At 33.1% G+C, this 24441-nt stretch overlaps 1 protein-coding gene across 1 annotated transcript in view; it reads left to right on the top strand.

Annotated features, from left to right (window-relative positions):
- The window catches only part of LOC145263199 (integral membrane protein 2A-like), an 81488-nt gene extending 57397 nt beyond the window's left edge, over positions 1-24091 (top strand). The window contains exons 4-6 of the mRNA XM_080120266.1: positions 667-777; positions 5749-5896; positions 21260-24091. Of these exons, the coding sequence (XP_079976392.1) occupies positions 667-777; positions 5749-5896; positions 21260-21357 (357 nt within the window). The 3' untranslated portion in view covers positions 21358-24091. The remainder of the gene's footprint in view (positions 1-666; positions 778-5748; positions 5897-21259) is intronic.
- The last annotated feature ends 350 nt before the right edge of the window (positions 24092-24441 follow it).

Genomic DNA, 24441 nt, shown 5'->3' with positions numbered 1-24441 from the left:
AGTATGAAAGTCACGATCAAACTCCCTAAATTTCTGGATGATTTGATGTAGAATTACTTGTGCTATATTAAGCACAAGATTTGTCAGTCGATCTCTTACCCCCCCCCCCTCCCCTTTCAACTATCAAAGGTGTGTATTGTAGAAAAATAAACAACGGCTCATCTGTAACAGATGAAGATTTCAAAATTTTTAACATCACCAGGTACATCATGTTGACCCATATTCTCCTAGTCTTTATAATAAATTAGAGTTCATTATTATCTGTAAGGTGGGTGCCACAACAACCGGTTTATGTGAAAAGAATACTCCAAACCAGTTGCTAGTGGTTTCTGCTATAGTTCCATTGCATTAAAAAAAATTTCATTAAACAATATCTGAAAAAAAAACTGGTAATTATAGAATTTGAAAATTTCTAAAATTTATCTCATTAAATAAAAATTGTCTTTTCGTAAAGAAACTAGAAAGCAAAAAAGGTTTGTCGCTTTACCAATCTTATGATAGGTGTTCCACTCTAGTTATAATCTTGGCATAGATCATTAGTTCATCTAGCAGCATATAATAGAAATGCTTTACTTTTGTTTTTTTTGTTTTTTTTTTTGTCTCCTGTATGAGGGTGTTCACACATGATAAAAAAAACATTTGTGAAATTTGAATTGTTTCTTTCAGAATTTTACTGCCATTGTGGACAAAGATATTGGCAGATGTTTCATCATGAGGCTGAACAGATCCGTGATTGCTCCTCCGAAGGATTTGTGGGATTTACTTCACAAACTGAAGGTAATGTTCAATGTTTTTTGTTTTTCTGACGAGGAAATCCAAAATTGATAAAGGTTGTATCAGCAGGAGTTTGATCTGCTTAAAATATCCAGCCCTCCATGTTAACTTTAGTCTTTGAATTTATGTACAATTCCATCTTTATCATTATTTTGAAATTGCACCAAAGCCTCTGACAGCTTATTTATAGCGACAGCTGAAATGGTGGTGGAGTGTGAGGTTTTTGATAGTCTTTCTTGGAAAATCTACCAAAAAACCAGGTAATTATCTAATTAATACGAAATTTTCACCAATTAACTAAATGGACTTTATGAAGATGTAAAAATTTATTTTATAATCTATATATATATATTGCTTACAAAGCTCCCTTTTTTATTTATGGTCACTCCTACCCTTAAAATAAAAAGCTGGAACAAAACACTTGTGTGTGCATGTTTTGTGAGGGGGGGGGGGGGTTTAAAGATTATAAATGAAAACACAAACCAAAAACTGCTCCTCTTCAAATTCTGAGATTGAAAGTCCGAATTTAGAATGTGTAATTTTTCATCTTTTGTCTTAAAAGTGTAAAATTTGTTGAAAATGTTATTAATTCTTTCAGATTAGCATAATTTTTTTTTTTTTTTTTTTTTTTTTTTTTACAAAAAGCACTACTTTTAAATCTTTAAAAATACAGTAGAAGCCCAGGATACAGTGGCCCTAGGATACGATTTTTTCAAGTTACAATGTGGAATATGTTTTTCTGGCCCCTGGTTACAGTATTTGCCCCACCTTATGGTGTTATTTATGTTATTTGATTATATACATGTGTATTATATACTGTACTGTATTTCGTTACTAGGTTGTCCTCGACGGTCGTACGTCTAAACAATATAATATAAATGCCGGAGTGCCCTAGGGATCTATCCTTGGTCCTCTGCTGTTCCTGATATTCATAAATGACCTCCCCGATAAAATTGCCTCTGAGATGGGTATATATGCTGATGACACCACACTCTATAGCAGGCACGACAGGAAAACAAATGAACATATATCTAAAGTAATGGCAGAAACACTGGAGGATGACCTCAAATCAGTAGTGGAATGGGGACAAAAATGGATGGTAACGTTCAATGCCACCAAGACAAAACTGGTTTCATTCAATAATTACAGGAAACCTTCTCTACCACCTATAGCAATGGCCAACAACTTTTTAGCTGAGAGTACGTCTTTCAAGCTCCTTGGCCTAACGTTCACAGGAAACATGAGCTGGAACAATTACATCGAGGGCATTGCCAGGGCCGCTGCGAGGAAGGTGGGCTCTCTCTACCGTGCTAGAAAACTTCTAACACCCGAAAGTATCCTGTACCTCTATAAGGCCACTATTCGCCCATGTATGGAGTATTGCTGTCATATTTGGGCCGGTGCATCGGCTACTAGTCTCTCTCTCCTTGACAGGGTTCAAAAGAGAGTCGCAAATCTGATAGGCCCTAAACTGGCATCAAAACTTCAGCCTCTGTCCCATCGTCGAAACGTTGCATCCCTCTGCCTGTTCTACAAGTATTATAATGGTGAATGCTCTGAAGAACTGCAAGCACTTGTGCCCCCACGACGTGAACACCCTCGACAGACCCGACAAGCTGCAAAATCCCACCCCCACACTGTAGAGATCCCTAGATGTAAAAGATCGTTCTACTCCAGTAGTTTCTTCCCCAGAACTGCTAGACTTTGGAATTCCATTCCAGGTCACTGCTTCCCCAACTGTACTGACATGCATAAGTTCAAGTGCAACGTGAACCAACATCTCGCTGCCCTAATCCCTACATAGTGCCCCAGTAGATGTTTCCCCTGATAGTAGCCCCCTACACCAAAGTGGCAATGTGCCTTGTTTGGGGTGAAAATATAATAAAAAAAAAAAAAAAAAAAAAAAAAATTTATAATGCCCTATCCCAGGTTTCTACTGTACAATTTTAAATGTTCTTTTATAAAGCCCAATTTTGCCAATATATCATCAGAAAATGCTTTGAAGAATCGAGATCAAAAAAGAAAAAAAAAACAACACTGTGAAAGTTTCAAAATGACAATAATTGTTTCTGCAATTTGTCATTTACATGAGATATCGTAATGTATGGTGGCCGACAGATACTGAAAAAAAAAATTATATATATATATAAAGCTAAAAATGACATTGAATTTATTTTGCCATAAATGGCGTTTGGAATTATAATTTAATTCATTTATTAAAAATAAAAAAAAATGGTATTTGCCTGTTTGGTTACATTAAAATTCATGGAAATGCGTAAAGACGTCTATATTTCCATACTTTTAAATATCTTACAATTGCCCATGGTGATATCATGTGTGTTTAAGAAATTTTCTACTTGTAATGAATAAAAAAGGGATTATTTGAAATTCACATACTTTAATATTTTTGCATATTCTTATAGCAAATCCTCCTAAATTTTATTTAGACATAAAAAATTACTATATTTAATTCAAAAACCTTTTTAAAAAAATATTTAAATTTTGTTTACATTTTCGGCAAAAATTATAAAAATCCGGTCAAATATTTTTTTGAAAATTAAAAATTCTGTTGAATTATAGAAAAAGTATTTTACTTTTAATATATAAAATTCAGGGTTTTATCTTTCTGGAAAAAAATTGTTCAGAAATAATGGATTTTAATAGATTTTAATTAGTTTAAAAAGAAAAACTGTTTTTCTTGGTCTATTGGCTGTCGCGACATTAGTTGATAAAATTGACTTTTATTATTATTTATCTTAAAGATATGAACAAACTTTTTGCCTTGTAAATAATCACTTATACTGAAAATTTGATTCTTTATATTTTTTATAGTTAATAAATCATAAAAAAACATTCTTAGCTATCTTAAATTTCTAATTTTACTTAAAAATAAAATTTCTCAGAACTGATATAAGGATCAAATATTTTATCTGATAGTCTATATAAAAAAAATCAATCTTCGTGCTGTTATTAATTTAAAATTGTACTTTTGTACACTGATATTATTTGAAAAGGTATGAACTGCAATTTCATAGCACATGTTCAATTAGTCATGAATTGTTTACAAAAGCTATTTTTGTATTTAAAAAAAGATGGTAATTTTGTGTAAGACAAAGGAAACATAGGTTGATTCAATGTTTTTGTTGAAAAACTTGACTACCTTGTTTTTTTTTTTCCATCACTATTGCAATGACTTGCATTAATTGTATAAATTTACTTTATTTTGCATTTAGTTTTACAAAAAAATAAATTTAATAAAATTTTCCGTTTGAAAGTATGAAATAAAACTTTTGCAAAATATGTTTGCGATAATCATTCAAATGATTTTATATAATTTAGATGAACAAAACTAATAAAGAATTTTTATGTGAAATGTTTGTATTTGCCTCCCCATGAAGATAAGGTTACCAACAAAATTGTTTTTTAATGCAAGGAAATCCAACTCTCCAAAAAGGGGAAAATCTGTACGAGAACAAAAATATTGCCTTGCTCTAAAAGACTTTCAATCAAAAGACAATCAAGAACAGAGAAGACTAAGTATTTTTATTTCCATTTTCAGCTATATCGTTGGTCATTTTTAGGAAAGTGTCAAATTATAATGTCAATATTGGCAGCAATTAATATCAATCCTAATAGGTTTTAATGTTTTTTTAAATTTTTATTTTATGAAGTTGCCAAATTACAGGAAAGGCATTATTGTCACAATTGAATGCAGTTGGATGATTTTCATTTTATCTGTTTCATAAAATATTTACAATTAAAAAAAAAAAAAAAAAAAAATTTTTAATTCCATTTTTGTGTAATTTTTGTTAATGAGAATTTAATTTGAAGATGTACTGTTAAGTTGTTGAATGCCACCAATGAAATTAAATGTTAAAAACAGAACAATCAACTGAAAATCTTCATCCTTCCTGCATAACACTCCCCAGTAAATAAGCTAAATATAATTCTTTTTGAAAATACTTATGGTGAAAAGCAAAAATAAAAAAAATAATTTTTTTTTAAAAATAAATTTATGAGAAAATACTGTGTGTGTGTGTGTGTGTGTGTAATCCATTCATATAAAATTATTGTTCATTTTTCCCCACTAATTCTGCTTCAGTATTTTTCATTTTTCCCACTACCTCTGCTTCAGTATTTTTCATCTTTTTCTCCACTACCTCTGTTTCAGTATTGTTCATTTTTTGTTCCCACTACCTCTGTTTCAGTATTGTTCATTTTTTTTTCCCACTACCTCTGTTTCAGTATTGTTCATTTTTTTTTTCCCACTACCTCTGTTTCAGTATTGTTCATTTTCTTCCCCACTACCTCTGTTTCAGTATTGTTCATTTTTTTCCCCACTACCTCTGTTTCAGTATTGTTCATTTTTTTCCCACTACCTCTGTTTCAGTATTGTTCATTTTTAAGCAAGTATGATCTACTCCATACTTGCAATTTCATTAAATACTTTACAAGCAAAATCTTATTCTGCATTTTGCAAACTCCTCTCCTCTGACGAGAAGGAAAGTACTTCTTTTGAAACTCTGCGGATTAAGGACAATCCATTTTATTTGTGTTTCCTTTCTGAAAAATGTTAACTCTTGCTAAAATGTTTTTCAACATTTTATTAAATTCTTGTACTTATAAATGTGTGTGTTATTAAAAAAAATTATAATTTTATTTAGCATATTTATGGGGAAATGTTATGTTAAAAAGTAACAATTTTTATATATTTTCTTAAAAAAAAAAAAAATATGAAAACATGAAAAGCTACTAAAAAAAAAAGACTTCCTTTGTCTTGTTTAGATTTCTCATGCTTAAATATATTTTTGTTGAATTTACATTAACATCGGTGGATGCCATTTAAGCTTCTAATTTGGCCTCAGTTTATGTTGATTGCATATTTAACTATTGAAATTGATAATTATTGATGTCAGTTAATATAGCCATTTTTTTCTTTTTTAATCTTTTATTTTTGTTCATTTTCCTTTCTAGTCTGGCTATTACATGCCACGTGCAACTGTTGTGCGAGAAACCTACTCGGTTGAAATCCCTCCGTTGGATAATCTTTCTATTCTAGGACCCTATGTCAGAAGTGAATGTGGTCGTTTCACTACATTCATGCTACGCAAGATTACCAACCGTGAGTAGTTGTTTGATTATTTATATTTTTTTTTTTTTTACTTTTGTATAAAAAGATATTGAATAAAAATACTTGACCATCCAAACATTGGCCTCAGTTCTCAAACTCGTCCGTGTTAGTCAAAACAGCCTATATTAAGTTAATTCAACTTTACACAAGACACAGATTTTACATTTTGTATATATATATATCAGCCACAAGAATTATTTTGAAGAACATTTTATAAACTTTGTTACTGTTTTTTACTCCAATCATTTTGATCTTTAATTTAATAATTTTGCAATGTTTTTATTTCCTGGACACAACTTGATCTTCAGCCGGCCGCCATACGTTGGCTAGATATTGATACCCAATTCACACGTATCAAATGTTGACCTAGTCAGCTATCTGGATTATTCTGTTTTATTCTATTTTTACAGTTTGCACAACTTCTCAACTTTACTCCATTTGCTAACTTATTGAAAACAGAAAAAAAAAACATAATTTAGCAAATCTCTTAATATTTTGATCTATAATGGAACAGCATTTAGTCTTGATCCCCTTTCTTTCTTGTGTTTTGTGAGAGGGAGGGGGTAGTGCACCAACCTCTGTCACAGGTAGAATTAAATTTTCATCTATTTTGAATGTATAGAAACTAAGTTTTTTTTTGTTTTTTTTTGTTTTTTTGTATGTGACTATCTTATTGAAAAACATAGCAAAGGCTTAATTTCATGTTGAAAAGATTGTTTTTTTAAAAAAATATATTTAATCTACCATTAACCCACGGTGGTAAGTCCTTTAAAAAAAAAAAACCCTTGTAAAATCACATTAATTGCCTAAATAATAGCAAAGTTAAGTAATCACCTGAGTTGCCATGTTGTTTTTCATGTGTTCAGACATACAAATATAAAAATAAAATTTAAAATCTTGATTTTCACATGTTAAAAATATGTGAAGCATCAGCAAAAAAAAAAACTTAGATTTCTTCAAACGTCAATGTTTTTAATCAAAAATGCTAAAGGCATTTTTTTTTTTTTTTGTCTTCTGTACTTATTCCAGGAAGGAAAAATTCTCCTAGACTCTAAAATTTTAATTTTGTTTCAATCCAGTCACCCTCATCAGGATTGTAGGACTTTTCAGAAATGGGAATTAAAAGTAACAATAAGGAAATAAGCCCCTCCCCCCGAACGCGTACAAAATAAGAGAAAAGTTAACCGAAGAAGGTGTTTCTCATAAGGTCGCTGGTATGTGTATGTAAATGTATGATCGTTGGAAAAATACAAATCTAAATAATCCCAAAGATACGCTCTATTAATTCTGGTAATCTTCTTCCTAGAAGTAATGCAGCAAGTGAATGAAAATTAAGTAGCAATAATTTGAAGAAATACAAATCTGTTAGTGAATCGGTTTTTGGTTTTGCTAAAACAATATTGTTTTTCTATTAAGTCTTTAAAAGTTAAGAGATTATATTGTAGAAACATTTTCATCGTGTAACAAAAAAGGAAATAGTTTAATTTTTTATTACTTGTTAAAAGATAACAACGCACTTTTGGCATGGAAAGTGTCATCTACATGCAGATTTTAAAAAGTCACAATAATGAAGAATAAAGTATTCAACCGTAAATTCATTTACTAAGAGTAAATGCATGTAATTTACAGTTGAATACTTGCGTGTACAATGTAGTTAAAGATCAGTGTAACTTCCATGATGTTTGCGTGTTTATGTAAATGTTAAGAAGTCCGTTTTGGGTTAGGGTTACTTATGTAAATATAAAGATATAACTTTCTTTGTAAAGATTACTTATTTTAACACAAAACATAGAATGCCTGGCAGTGTTTAGTAATTAATAAAATGAAATCCATGATTATATAGCAAATCAAAATTCAAGACATGCAAAATGTTTGAGAAGCTAATCATAGCAGTCTGGTAAAGACGCCATTTTAAATATGTTCTGAGGTGCTTGTAAATTTGATCATTCTTCAGAATGATTAGAAGAGAATTCTGGTATTTGCTAGTTACTCTCTATCGCCCCTACAACAGCGGAGTTACTATCTTTAAAAGCATATCTGAAAAAATTGACCAAGTCCTATCTGCTTATCCTTCAGCTAACATTCACGTATGTGGAGACTTCAATGTTCACAACGTCGAATGGTTGACCCACTCAAACAAGACCGATGACAAGGGGAGGTTCTGTCATGATTTCTCCATTGCTTCTGACCTCACTCAGATTGTTCACGAACCCACCCGTGTGCCCGACAATGACGGCCAGTATGCGAGTCTCCTAGACCTTTTTTTCACAACTTGCCCTGAACTATGTTCAGTTTCCGTTCTGCCTCCTCTTTGATCTTCCGACCACTCTGTTGTATCAATTAAGATAAAAATGAAATGTAATAAGTCCTCAGACGTACCTCTCCATTGTACAGTATATCGATACACTATGGCTGACTGGGATAGCTTCCGTACATTTATATCGGATCTACCTCTGCGTTCCATGTTTAAAAAGGATGTGTTCTCTATAGTATCAGACCTGACGGAATAGTTAAATGTAGGTATAGACTGTTTCATACCCTCGAAAAAGTTCCAGCAAAAACATAGCCGCCAACCATGGTTCTCTCCAGAATGTGCTGCTGCCATTGCGCACAGAAATCACTTTTTCCACTGCTTCCAACGTAATAGATGTATGGAAACTAAAGTCGCTTTCAGGACTGCCAGCAACCATTGTAAGAAAGTAATAAAGAATGCAAGAGAGTTGTATGCTCAGTCCATGAAGTCCAAAGTAGCTGAGCAGCAGCTTGTTTCCCACCAGTTTTGGCGAATAGCAAACAGAATCCTGAACAGTTTGCGGTTGCCACCTGACGAAGGCCAGAGGAGTGGTTGGCCGAAGCGCTGTGAAACAGCTAAGAAAAGATGAGGATACTAGTCTGCAATAAATAAATTAATAAATAATACTCATCTTAATAATGAATTCCAATTAAATAATATATATACCTTTCTTTTTTGTTGTTAACTAAAATGCTCCTTTGCTAAAAATATCACAAAAACAACCAAATATCAAAACAACTAAACCAAACTCCATGAATAAATATTTGAAGATATAAAAATAAACTTGAAACATAAAAATATTTATCAAAATTACTGGATTCGAAATTAAATAATCTAAAAAGGGTTGATATGTTGTAAAACAAAACAGCAAAACAAACAACCCAAAAATATCACATCATTTCAAGAATTTGAAAATACGGAAGACCAAGGAGGAAGGAGATGGTATTAATAAAAATATGAATCGGTCATACTCACTTAACTCATTCATATCTTCAGAAAGAAAAAGGACCTGCAACATGTATACCATGCAAGCCACCCTTCATCGTTGGCTGCATACTCATTTCTTGTAAAGATCCCCTAACAAATGAGATAATAATTTTACTAAATAGACAATATGAAGGATTTGTTTAATAAAGTTCATATATTTAAATATATTTATTTTTCTGAACGTCACAAGGTTTTACAGAATTTTCAAAACACAAAAATCTCTTTATCCATCTCCCAAATATTTCTACTCCGATATGTTTAAAAACAACAACATATGACTCAATACTACTGCAAACAGGCCGTTCTTTATTCATGTGATTTGCATTAGTTCTAGGCTCAGATAGAAAGTAGCGGGAGCAATGAGTAATTTGATATTATTGTAGATCAGCAGGGAGACCCGATGTATTGATCTACTGCAAAACAAAAACTTTCTCACAGAAGACACGTTATTATCCTCTCTCATTTTTATCATTATGCTTATCGTAGATGCTCCGTTCTTGTCCCTAATGTAAAAATATACTTATATATCCTGAAGGAAGAAGACCTTCCAACATGCAAATCTTGCCAGTCACCCTTCATCGTTGAACACACACTAATTTCTTGTAACAATCCCCTAACAAATGAGATAAAAAGTTTTACTAAACAGACAATATGAAGGATTTGTTTAATAAAGTTCATATATTTAAATATATTTATTTTTCTGAATGTCACAATATTTTACAGAATTTTGAAAACACAAAAATCTTTTTATCCATCTCCCAAATATTCCTACCCCGATATGTTTAAAAAAAAACAACAACATACGATCCAATACTACAACAAAACAGGCACTTCTAGGAAAGAAATGTAATGCATATTTATATTTCCTGAAAGAAAAAGGACTGCAACATGAATACCATGGCAGTCACCTTTCACCGTTGAACATATACTCATTTCTTGTAAAGATCTCCAAGTTAAAACTATAATACAAATAGACAATCTGAAGCATCTGTTTAACAAAACTCATGTAGACAATACATTTTAATTTTCTGAAAGTTACAAGACTCTGCAAGAACATTTTTAATACACAATAATCTATTTACCCATCTCCCAAATATTCTTACCATTATATGTAAAAAAAAAAAAAAAAGAAAACAATAACAGAGGGCCCAATATTACTGCAAATAATATACACAAGAATCTAGAATAAATAGCATTTAATAGCATTAAATAATCTAACAGGATATATCCTTAAAAACTACCCAATCAACAATCCTAAAAATAAGAATGCATCTAGTTTCACCCACAGTAAAGAACTCACCCTCAATCTCTGTCTTTCACACTTTTTCTCTCTCTGTATGAAAAACGAAACGAACCTTTGCTAAACAAAGCTAAAACACCCCCACCTGTTTAACAAAACTGCACAAGGCCACTTTTCAACTGACTATGATCGTTTTCAAGTCAAATGTTAATAACTCACCTGGGGGAAGGAGTGGCTGGTTACTTTTAATGCATCTAAAACCAAGCTTCTATCTTTACATCAACGTTCTGATCCCCATCTGGCATCAATTGAAATGAATGGCTCTCGTCTTGGGGAGGCTCCATGTTTTGACAAGCTTCTTGGCTTGACCTTTACTCCTGATCTTAAATGGAATACGTACATCAAATCTGTTGCCAAGGTCGCTGGAAAAAATGGTCGGATCTTTCTATCGATCCAGTAGATATCTCACTGCTGATGCAATTCTCTATCTATATAAGAGCCAGGTACGTCCAAGGATGGAATACTGTTGCCACATCTGGGCAGGAGCTGCTAGAAAGGACTTGTCCTGCCTTGAGAGAGTTCAAAATAGACTTTGTGGCCTCGTGTCCTTTTCTCTTCACTACAACCTCTATCTCACAGAAGAAATGTTGCGAGTTTGTCTCTGCTTTATTGTTATTTTCATGGAAAGTGTTCGACTGAGTTTCAATCTATGGTCCCCCCCCTCTCAAACTTTCACAAGAAACACTCGTTTAGCTGAAAACACTATCAATAATTCCCCCCACTCTTTATCTGTGCCTAAACCTAAACGTAGATTCCATGAACAAAGCTTCTTTCTTAGAACTGCATGCCTGTGGAATTGTCTTCTGTTTTCCTGCTTTCCAGCTGTCTATAATATGGTTGTCTTCAAGTCCAACGTGAACATGTTTTTGATGAGCCGTTACACTTAAGTTAACAAATTTACTGAACTTCCATTACTATCGATTACTATATTGTCCTTTTGATTACTGTACACTCTTTAACCCTTATCCTTGAGTGGCCTCTCGGCCTTGATAAGTGGTGACGCCTATGTAAAAAAAAAAAAAAAAAAGCGTGTGCTCTATCCCAACTATCATCAATGGACCTGAGGTAATCTCGTCAGCATCAGACAAAGCCAAACTATTTGCCAAGAACTTTGCAGCTAATTCTACCGTTTGCGACCAAGGCTGCTAACCCCCAATATTTCCTCCTGTATCAGAAAAAACGCTATGTGATATACAAATATCTGTACGTGATGTTGCCAAGCTAATCAAAAACCTTGATTCCAGTAAAGCAACCGGGGTATTCCAATTATAGTAATCAAAAACTTCAACCAGAACTAGCGCCCATATTTACAAAACTGTTTAAACGTTGTCTTAAGGAGAATTGCTTCTCATTACCCTAGAAAATCTCATCAGTATGCCCTGTATTTAAGAATTCAGGTGATCGCTCATCCCCCTCTCCGTACAGGCCAATAAGTCTTCTGTGCGTCATGAGTAAGTTTGTTTTTTTTTTTTTTTTTTTTTACATAAACGTCACCACTTATCAAGGCCAATAGGCCACTCAAGGATAAAGGTTAAAGAGTGTAGAGTAGTCAAAAGGACAATATAGTAATCGATAGTAATGGAAGTTCGGTAAATTTGTTAACTTAAGTGGAACGGCTCATCAGAAATTTGTTCACGTTGGACTTAAAGACAACCATATTATAGACAGCTGGAAAGCAGGAAAACAGAAGACAATTCCACAGGCGTGCAGTTCTAAGAAAGAAGCTTTGATCATGGAATCAATATTTTAGGTTTAGGTACAGATAAAGAGTGGGGAAAATTATTGATAATGTTTTCAGCTAGTCTAGTGTTTCTTGTGAAAGTTTGGCGAGGGGGGACCATGATTGAAGCTCAGTTGAACACTTTCCATGAAAATAACGATAAAGCAGAGACAAACTCGCAACATCTCTTCTGTGAGACAGAGGTTGCAGCGAAGAGAAAAGGACATCTCCCACTAGGCCACGAAGTCTATTTTGAACCCTATCAAGGCAGGACAAGTCTTTTCTAGCAGCTCCTGCTCATATGTGGCAACAGTACTCCATCCTTGGACGTATCTGGCTCTTATATAGATAGAGAATTGCATCAGCAGTGAGATATCTACTGGATCGATAGAAGGATCCGACCATTTTTCCAGCGGCCTTGGCAACAGATTTGATGTACGTATTCCATTTAAGATCAGGAGTAAAGGTCAAGCGCAAGTTGCTGGAATCTCTGTTGAATAGAGAAGTAATCAACCATCTCAGCAAAAATAACCTTCTTAGACACACAATATGGTTTCCGTTCTGCAGATCTGCAGCAGATGTGCTTATAGTTATATCTAATAGGATTAGCGAATCTCTCGATGGAGGCAACCTTTCTAGGGCAATTGCTCTTAACATATCAAAGGCCTTTGATAGGTATTGCATAAAGGTTTACTTCACAAGATTTCCAGCTATGGTATAGTTGGAAATGTCTTCTCAATTATTAAATCATTTCTCTCTGATAGGTTTATAACAGTAGTAGTTGATGGGCAAAAATCAGAAGCTCACAGTATTAATGCTGGAGTTCCTCAGGGGTCCATCTTGGGCCCAACTCTTTTCCTGATTTACATTAATGATCTTCCAAATCGCATCCTTACATCATTAGTAGCCATTTATGCTGATGACACTACCATCTATGGTAGTACATATAAGACAGTAAACGACCAAGTTCTCTCCTATACTCTCTCCTCTGATCTTGAGCAAGTGGTACAATGGGGAAATGAGTGGCTGGTTACTTTTAATGCATCTAAAACCAAGCTTCTCACTTTACATCATCAATGTTCTGATCCTTATCTGGCATCAATTGAAATGAATGGCTCTCGTCTTGGGGAGGCCTCAAGTTTTGACAAGCTTCTGGGCTTGACCTTTACTCTTGATCTTAAGGTCCTGGATATGACTTTAAACTATATCCGATGGTGAGGCCCCAGCTTGCAGGCTCTGGGGAGTTTGAGCCACCCTTTAATTGACATTGCTCTCAGGTCCACTCTGACCCGGAGTGGTAGTACCTGTTAGGGTCCCAACTATGGGTTAAATAGAAACTGACTTGCAAAAGACAAATATATTCTATTAAAAAATTTTTCGTCAAAATCACCGGATTCGGCATTAAATAACCTGAAGAGGGTTAATATGCCGTAAAACAAAAACAACCAACCAACCAATCCTGATCTTAAATGGAGCACATACATCAAATCTGTTGCCAAGGCCACTGGAAATATGGTGGGATCCTTCTATCGATCCAGTAGATATCTCACTGCTGATGCAATTCTCTATCTATATAAGAGCCAGGTACGTCCAAGGATGGAATACTGTTGCCACAACTGGGCAGGAGCTGCTAGAAAGGACTTGTCTTGCCTTGATAGAGTTCAAAATAAACCTAAATGTATATTTCATGAACAAAGCTTCTTTCTTAGAACTGCACATCTGTGAATTGTCTTCCGTTTTCCTGCTTTCCAGCTGACTACAATATGGTTGTCTTCAAGTCCAACGTAAACAAGTTCTTGACGAGCCGTTCCACTTAACAAATTTACTGAATTTCCATTACTATCGATTACTTTATTGTCCAATTGACTACTGTACACTCTTAACCCTTATCCTCGAATGATATACGATCGTTGAGGACAACCTCGATTTTTCTCTTATCTAAGAAGGATTTAATTATGTTAAGTATTCTTCCAGTGATACCGTATGATCTGGTTTTCCTGAGAAGACCTTCATGCCATACCCTGTCAAAAGCCTTAGATATATCTGGAGCTACCGCTCTACCCTTCCCTGCTTTGTTCAGTGAATGGTATATATGTTCAGAGATTACAGTTAGGATATCTGTTGTGGAATGGGCTTGCCTAAATTCATATTGTTGATTGGTCAGAAATTTAGCATCTGTAAAGTGATGGACTAGAGCTTGGTTGATTATGGACTCAAATATTTTAGCGAAAAGTGGGAGGAGGCTAATGGAGCGATAATTTACTGGATCAGTTCTTTCGCCAGAATTCTTGGAAACTAGTACCACAGAAGCAGTTTTCCAGCAGTCTGGAAAGCAAGATTCATTACGGCATTTGTTAAGTTTGGAGAGAACTGGAGCTACTTCGGTGGGGCATTTTTAATAGCACAGCCAGGATGAGATCAGATCCACATGCTTTTGAAGTGTCAAGGTTTTTTATGATAGCATGCACCTGAGATGGGGTGATTTTCAGATCGTCTAGCGTGGCGTCTGACTGCAAAAGAAAGTCAGGGAGGGGGTGGTTAGCAGGGTCCAGTGTGGAGTTGGAGGCAAACCAACTGGCAAGCATGTTAGCCTTCTCAGTTGCTGAGCAAACAACCTCATGATTGTTGGTTAGTGGGGTAATTGTTGATTGCCCGTTATTTACTACACTGTTGTAGATTTTCCAGAAATTACGGGTTCCTAATTTTTGTGCTTTGGTGCGTTTTTTGGTAGTTTCAGTAAATTCTCTCTTAGCTGTCGCTATTTCTTTCTTACAGTTACTTCTAGCTTCTATCTGTTTGTTTGAACTGGACTTATGTCGGTTAAATCTGCTGTACAAATGCTGCCTTTGCGCAACAGCAGCTGCACAAGTAGAAGTAAACCATTGGAGAGAGTGTGGCTTGCTATAAAATTTCCACGTGGGAACATGTGCTTCAATTGCCATTTTGAACTATTCAGTGGTCTCATTTGCAAACTGTTCAACAGGAAGAGAAAAGATATTTCCCCATGGAGCATCTCTGATGGCTTCCCAGTCAGCCTTTTTATAATATCTTGTCATTTTGAGTAATGGCTCTTCAGTTTTGGCTCTAGAGTTTAGGGTGATTTTGACCATTATCACTGCATGATTAGCGTTCCCAAGTGGGCTGTGGGCATTCGTTATACAATTATCAGGGACTGTGGTTAGAAACAGATCTAGAAGTGAAGCGTGTTGTTCTTGCTGGTCTGGGAAACGGGTTGGAAACGTAACCATCTGTGATAGGGAGTGAGATATAGAGAAGCTATGCATTGTGCTACCATCTGCGTTTGTGTAAGTAGAGAATTCAAGTCAGTTTCTGCAGTGGACATTGAAGTCACCAAATAGTAATACACACGGACGAAAAAACGCTTTGGATAATCACAGATTTCAAGGTAGTTCTACTAAAATAGCCATATTTTTTAAACCAAAGCACTTCAAGTCTTCAAATTACTACTGTTTTGTTCGGAAATGAATATACTTTCAAATGAATTAATAAATATGAATGTACATTATATATTTTAAGAGTTTTGAGCAAATAAGGTGATAAAAATGTGAACGTCATAAAATGGCGTTTTCGGTAAGGTTTTGTAATGACCCCCCCCCCCCTGTTTTCTAAAGGTCCGTACCGTGATTGTATGAAGAATTTCGTCATGAAATTTGGGAACCAATAAGAAGAGGTGTTAATCTTAATACTGTCAAGTGTCCGAAATATTTTTGACCATTTCTTTTTTTGTCGTGTTAAAAATAAGACTTTAATATGCCGAGTATCGAACATTTTGAAAAAAAAATTCTTCGGACACCCAGTAGTAAGTAAATCAATCTTTTTACTATCTTTATCAATTAAAAGTATTATTTTATGTTGAGTAGGACCGCGGTAATTGATAATTTAAAAGGACCTACCCGAAAAAAAAAATTGTTTCTATTTCTCGAATTTGGTCAAATGAAGTTAATATTACTAGAAGCAGCAGCAGCAGCTCCAGCCTGTAGAATCAGCCATAGCACAGTGTATAAACAAACACGCGTTCTTTAATTTTTATTCAAGAACGAATTAAGAAAAACATGAAAATATGAATATAAATGTTCTTATGTTTAATTAGAGCTATTTTGTTATCAGAATAACATTAGTTTAGAACTATTCGGTTTTCAGAATGTATAATAACAACAATCCCAACCAATTCGGCATTATGAATCTGTTGCAATTTCTCACATTTTTCGTCAAATGGTTAAAAAAAACAAAAACTTTTGTAGATATATAGCTTGCATGCACTTTTATTCTTTAAATTAGTTTTGAACAGCGAATTAAAACAATGTTTTACTGCGAACAGCCACAAATGTTTTTTTTCAAAATCAAAATAAGTATCAAAATCTCATTTATACATAGATTCAAAAAAGTTGTCAAAAAACAAATATATAACAAATAAATGTTATCAAAGGCAAGATAAGTTACTTTTCTACCTAACTGGATAATTTTCTAGTGTTTTTATTTAATATAACATGTTTATTCAGCTCAAAAAACGTACAGTGTTTACCGATGTATTGGAAAATTAAAAATGGCGCCCGGCCCGACTCTCTTTGACACGGTAAGTTTGAGAAAAGGAGTTAAAAATTAAAAAAAAAATAAACTATACAAAATACTGTTAAAAACTCACCGAATATATGTCAGCCTATGTCACGGTAACATATATTGCACGAGTTTCTAGCAGTATTTTGTCTACTTTTTTATTTTTAACTCTTTTCCCCAAACTTACCGTTTCAAGAGAGTCGGGCGACGGGCGCCATTTAAAATTTTCCAAAACATCGGTAAACACTGTTTTCAAGCTGGATAAACATGTTCCATTAAATAAAAACACTAAAAAATTATCCAGTTAGGTAGAAAAGTAACTTGCTTTTGATAACATTTATTTGTTATATATTTGTTTTTTTGACAACTTTTTCGAATCTATGTGTATAGTAATACAAACCCTCAAAATCTATATCAATATTCTTGAAATTTTAAAAGCAGTTAGAAAACACATCAAACTACAATTAGGAAGCTTTTTATTTCGTTATTTTTTTTTCTACTTATTAAGCGAAAGATATTTTTACAACCTGCTCCAGCGTAGTATAAACGGCCTATGGAATTAACACCTTCAATCTCGAAAATAGAAATCAACAAATTTATTGAATTTTCTTTGAAATTTCGCAATGCAGTTTCTTATTAAATTAAAACTAAATATATAATATAAAGCCAATAATTATGAACTGCTAACAGTAAATATGAGTGATGAACGCTCTTTGAAAAAAAGCTCTCTTAACTTCACCTCTAATCCAAATTATGTGTGGCAAGTCTCCTCCTAAAACACTCTTTACCCTAACAATAACACTAAGTTCGAGTGGCAAGCCCCCTCCCCCCCCCAACAATATACCTCTGTAAGCCACATACAAGCATCTAAAACAAACAAACAAAAAATAGATCCTTCCTTAAAGAAAATGCACATAAAAATAAATTGGTTAACTGTCCTAAAATGCTACAATGGCCAGGAAATGGTGAATTATTTTACATTAAATTTTTATGAAACTAACCGCTCCCCTCTCTAATATTGTTTTTGTTAGCTTTGTCTCTGTCAAGTTTTCAGTATGTTCACACACAATTTTCCTTAGCCCTACAATTAATTCAAAGTCCGAATGGCAACCCTCCACATATTCTCATTGCATAGAAACTCTTAAAACTACACATAATCATCTTAAAAAAAAAAAAAAAAAAAAAAAAAAAGCATGCATATTTTCCCATAGAAAAAAAAACAGTTAACTGCCCTAAAATGCTAGAATGATCTGTAATAGGAAATTATTTTATGTTCAATTCTAAAATAATTTGTTTATCTTTCATTAAAGTTTTTCATGGCATGTTATACATAATTTCCTAAAAAGGTAGAATCACATTTTGGAGGGGTGGTCAGAAGGAGTTGAGTGGGGTTAAACAGAAGGTGTTAATCTACAATAATACCAAAGAAATATTGCAATATATTCATTTTTAAATGGTCTTATGTTTAGATTTAAGTTTTTTGTACATAAAGCACATTACAATTCAACTTTGAGTTCTCCAACTTCTTTTCTGTTTATGGATACATGGCATTTTTAAGGAATTGCTGCATATTTATGCACATTTACTGCAGATTATTTGGAAACCATAAACTTTGGGACATTTTCAGTTGCATATTCTGATTCCTTGTACAAAAATACACTTATACAGTAAATTTCATTTCTTAGTCTTGTGTTTTAACAAAGATATGACATTTTTACTGAAAAAGTAGTGTAAAAAATGTGACGAAACGCATATGGTCTTAAAGAGGGGAAAATATCCAAACGTGTGAGGCACAAAAATAGCCATAACTTCCTTAATTTTAATCAGATTTTAAAAATTTAAAAAGATTCTTTCTTAGCTCATCAAGCTCTTTCTATGCATACCAATTTTGAAATATTTCAAGCTATTTCAATTTTTTCATGTGTATTGCTACACCAAATACATGTACCTGTGCACTAGTGTCGAGGGAGAGTGCTGTATCTATGCTGTCAGAGACTTTGTTTATTATGGTGCAGTCCTGGATTGAGGGAGAGCGGTAGAGAAAATAAAAGTAGCTAATGTTATGTTGCATGTTAAGTCTAAAGCACATAAAGTCTTGGTCATCTGATTCTAGGTTTGTTTCTCTAGTCAGGGGGAGGGTATTACGAATATAGACTCCAAGTCCGTGCATATGTCTGTCAGTCGTTATGGCAGAATAGGAGATATCCAGGCATGTTAAAGTAATTAGAAGGGATGGAGGAGTGTAGGTTAGTCTCAGTTAGTGCTAAGATATCCGGGGTGTTTGTTACGAGAAATGCTTCAACATCATTTAAATTAGTTCTAAGCCCACAAATGTTCGTAAATGCAAGCTTCAAGTTGATTTTGTTTGAACCTAAGCCTGTTTTAAGCGTAATTTTTTTTTTTTTTTTTTTTTTTTTTTGTACTTTCTTTTTTTTATTGTACTTTCTTTTTTTTTTTTTATGTAAAGAATTTCAGTTTAGGTAGGGGGTGCTGAACAAGTGGTTATGCTGAATACCAGACATGCAACACGAGTAGATCATCAGCTGAGCTTTCATCAACTAGGATTGTTGCCTCAGGAAAGCCCACCAGGGATGAGTGCAGGGTCCCTTTCCATGGGCGACATGGCACTACAAACATCCCAATATTATACAACTGTTGATGGAGCAGCTACTCTAAGCGCTACCAAAGAGTTAGGGCTACTGTACTACCAGTCGGAAACAGCAGCCAGGACTGTCAATCCGGTACCCTCAACCCATCAGACGAAGGTCAACCCAATGTAATTGCACTGGCATATGTGTCACTCAAGCACTCCCAAGTGCCTAGTTTAGAGGAGTGGGATGTGTCAGGAGTTGGGAAAACGGCATTCATTGCCCTAGTCAGGAAACAAGATCTACCACTGAGTGTTTCTGTCAAATCACTGTGATAGCATCTCTGCGCCTGACTAATAGGTAAAGGAGGAGTATGGAAGCTGGGCGATAGACAGAGCCTATCTACTCCTTAAGCAGTTTAGGTTTGCAGACCGGTAATTTGTTTGAGTCACCAGCTCTAGGAAGGTTGTCATCCAAGCAAGATATTTGTTTATATTTAAACTTTGCATATCAGTGTAGCCAGGGAAGCAGGCAGCAGGAAGGGAATTCCAAAATCTAACTGTTTGAGGGAAGAAACTATTAGAATAGAAAGCTTTCTGGCATTTAGGGACAACAACAGTGAAAGGGTGAGATCTTATTGCTAAGCGGGTTTGTCGGGGATATGTACATCGAGGGGGTACAAGTGAAACAAGTTCATCAGAACACATTTCATTAAAATATTTGTAAAATAGGCACAGTGATGCAACATTGTGACGATGGGACAGGGGCTGGAGCTTAGTTGATAAAGTGGGACTGATTAGATTGACAACTCTGTGAGGTTTTCATTTTTATCATGTACTTTGTATTTTTCTGTAAGACCATTCAAAATAGTGAGGGGGGGGGGGATTGAACCCAGAAAAGAAAGTGGCCATTTTGTTTTCATGTGTGATCAGTAGGGCTATAACAGAATATTCTTATTATTGTTTTGACTCTCGAGTTATATCCGACACGCTTTGACACAGTTAATCGACTGAGAACCACATCTGTCGATATAAAAGCATATAAGATATCAACAAATACACACTCAAGAGTCGAAACAACAAAAAGAATATGCTGTTGTACTAGCCCTAGTGATCAGTGGTGGGAAAGGATATAATTCACTTACAAACTGTATTCGGTAACTCTTACCTCCTCCAACTCCCACACACACATGTATAAAAGCATAAGAGCACATGACCAGAGTGGTTATCCCAGTGATTAAAAAAAAAATTAAAAAATAAAAATTTTTTTTACTGAAGTCACATTTTTTTAAAATGTTGAAAAATGACACCAATTAAAACTTAATCATGTTATTTTTCTTTTCAATGCAACTTTAAGTTTTCTAGTGTTTTTTTTTTTTTTTTTGTAAAAAGCTCTCCTCCATTATCTATAGTTTGACTGTTCAACAGATCTTGTTTGCTAGAACCTTGTGACATCATTTTTCAGTGATTAAACCTACTATTTACAAAGGTCACAATCCTACACACCCGCATAAAATCTGACACAAATTATGGCTAAAAACAGATGATCTATCTTATGTAATTTTATTAATTAGAACTTCTGTGCATGTTGAGGTACTACAGTTTAAAAAAAATTTTTGTTAGTATTATGAATCTTTATTTTTATTTATTTCTTTGTTTTTATTTATTTTTTTTTTTTAAATTTTTTTATATGTTGCAAAATTGATACTGTGTGAGCATGGATAATTTAACTTATTTTGCCAAATGATTGCTTCGTTATAAACTGATGTCTTTTAAAAAATATTTAATATTTATAAAGATTAACGTTTACTTTTATGATTTTTTTTTTTTTTTTTTTTTTGCTTGGACTTTTTTTAAATAAATCATATGAAAACTTTTTCTATATCTTGCAGAGCGCCTGAAACGTTCCGTGGAAGCTAATTCAAAATATCATTATTATGGTTTTACTGGCCACAAGGACAGACTTATGAAGATACAGGTGTTGCAGTGATTGGAGGTACGCTAGCTAATGTACAGTGGAGCAGTTGGCAACTTTAATAAACCACTCTATTAACTATTCCGATTGCTAAAACTGCTCTTTGATTCCATAATAATTGGCGGCCTCTTGGTGGACTTGCATAGACTGTTTTGAATACATTGACAAACGAGAGAGGTAACAAAAAAAGACATTTTTGGAGTGCAGTTGGTGTAAATTATTTCTAAAATACCATGAAATAATCGCTGGCAAAGTTTGCAAGTTCCACAGTTTGGATAATATATGCAAATAATAATTATTCTAGACAACCAGTATGTTTTATTCTAGAGTTTTAACAAAACACGCTTTTGTGATCATTTAACTCTTTCATTGTTGAAACCATATTAATTTGTAAATTACCAAAATAAATCTATAAAGTTGAATAAGCTGTGAATTAAAAAAGCAAAAAAAAACCCACCAAAATCAACCTTGTAGTCATTTTCTCTATAAAACCTATACACATGAATTTAGTTTATATATAATGTATAATTTTTTCTTTTTCAAGACAAGCCTTTCAGAAAATTTTTAGTTTGTATCTTATTTCTTCTCTATCAATAATCTTCCTGATTGTAACCATGTATAATCCTTGTATAAAGTTCAACCACACTCTTATACATATATATATATATATATATATATATACACATACACACAATCTGCTGTACATTTAAGCACACATTTTAAATGCCTGATCACACATATCCATGACGACTTAAGAGCACACATACACATGTCAAGCCTGTATACACACGAACGAACATGTTAGCATGCAAAAAAAAAAAAGAGACTTCCTGTTAAATAGAGTATATCTAATTTCCAAACGGTTCAGTAAATCAAATATTTGTGTATGCGTGTAACTCTATATTGATAGTTATCTGTATGTATTCTCAGTATTTCTTATTTTAATTTTTTTTTTTTCTACTGGCTCTAGGTTTTTTTTTCTTTCCTCTTACCAAAGAAAGGAAAAAGAACTTTCCTAAATTCTTAAATATCTTAACCAACTTTACATCATACAAGAAAGTATTTAAATGAAAATACTGTTGACATTGAAATAATTTTTATTTGCTGGATCTATTTTAAATTACACCCTTTTTTTTTTCCTTTCATTTATCAGTTATCTTTTCTTGCCCCCCCCCACTTCATAAATATATTGCCTACCATAGATGTAGTTATATTTTATAGGAGAGAGAGAGAGAGAGATGAGATATTTTTCTCTTAATTCTAATTTTCCCAAGACATATTTAGCATATTTTATATGTAACTATTTAAAAAATAAATAAAATTAACTCCCTGAATTATTTGGTTGAGAATAACTAAAAAATTTTAACCATTTGATACAAAGATTTTTTTTTTTTTATGAAGCTTTTTTGGCTGCTGTGGACAACAAAATGTCTGATAGAATTTAAAACCATGTTGAAAGAATTTTAAGAATCTAAATGTTATATCTATCTTTTCATCTACATGTAAAAATTGGCACTTTTGGTTTTTACAAATATTGCTATTGAGTCTGAATGAGTTCCATTTTCCAAGTAGGCATTAACGGGCGACAATTAGGCGAACGGCTAACGTAAGAACGAGCTGATTATCATTAAAGATAATTGTTGTAATTGTTTTGTGAAAAATGACACTCAAGCATTTGAAAAAAAAAACCCCTAAATTTTTATATCCAAATAAAGTGTATTTACATTTTAACAATGAATTAGTCTAACTAAAGTGTAGAGCTCGAATGATATTAGAAATTTGGTACAAATATTTAATTCCAGAGCATTTATAAATGGAGATTTTCCAACAAGAAAAGAAAAAATTTTTTTTTTTTTTATCTTAAATTATGTCCATTTCATCAATTGTTAATAAAGACAAGACATTTGTAAAAACAAAACCAAAATTAATTCTCATCAGATTAAAAAAAAAACAAAAACTTATCTGCATTCATAATTGATAAAATGCCCCCCCCTTTTTTTTATGTCGTCTGAAAATATAAATAAATGCTAATCAAATATAGTTAGCTAACAAAACTAAAGGAACATTTTTTTTCCATTTTGATTCTTAATGCCAGTCAGGGGCACTTCTGAAACTGCAGTAAACTGTTAAATAAAGTAAATTTTTTATTGCTGATATATAGCTCTATGATGTAGAATATTGAGCTCTTTATTTGTTCAAGATTGGCTGTTTTAATTTGGTTCTGTTATGTATCCATGCTTGTTTTCTATTCTGCCTTTCCTCTTCTCACTTGCTAATCAACAAATGGGAAGAGAACAGGCCTTTGAAGTTCTAGAAATTAATAAATATAGATGCATAAAAGCTAACATTATAAATAGTATGGAGGATTATTGCTTTTATCGTTTTTTAAGTTAATTTCCTTAATCCGTTTGTAAGTAGATTATAATGTCTATTCTGGAATCTGAAGGCTAGCACTTTCCCTTTTGAGGGAATTTGTTGAATGTTTCTGAGAGAAGGGAAAAGGCTGTTTATATTTTTAAGGCTCATTGTATAAATAATTATCAAAATTGTACGAGTCTTTCCATGTTTTTTGTATTAAAAAAAAAAAAAATTTTTTCCCTTTGTTTTTATTTCCCTGTGGTAAATGATTTGCATTTTCTTTCCATGTCCAAAATTTATTTCAGAACAATGTCTAAGTTTTCATGATATATGTATCTTTTTTTTTTTTTCTTTTAACAATTTTAAGTTAATAAAACTTAATTTCTATTAACATTTGTATTCATATATTCATCAAATTATGATTTGTTGTATAATACTAACAAGAAACGCTTAATATTTTTCACCACCACTGCAGCTTTTTATGTGCTCTGGCGATTTTTAAAAAAAATTTTAATTTGATATTTAATAAGTTAAAAAAAGAAGTCTCTGCTGTAGAGTAGACAGAAAGCTATTTAAAAAAAAAAAAAGAAAAAAAAAAGGTTTCTTGTTGGTCTTAAACAAAACATGTCTAAAAGAAAGTTTATCACCTAAATATACTTATGTATACAAGAATCATTCCGTAAATGTGGTGTTTTTTTACTTTTTCTTTCAGCTTCAGAGATTTTGGTATAAACCAATTGC

Source organism: Euprymna scolopes, chromosome 38 (assembly GCF_053919585.1).
Source record: "Euprymna scolopes isolate OS-2025 chromosome 38, ASM5391958v1, whole genome shotgun sequence".
NCBI lineage: Eukaryota > Metazoa > Mollusca > Cephalopoda > Sepiida > Sepiolidae > Euprymna > Euprymna scolopes.
The sequence above is the reverse complement of the archived record's forward strand: the minus strand, read 5'-3'. Positions and strand labels throughout refer to the sequence as shown.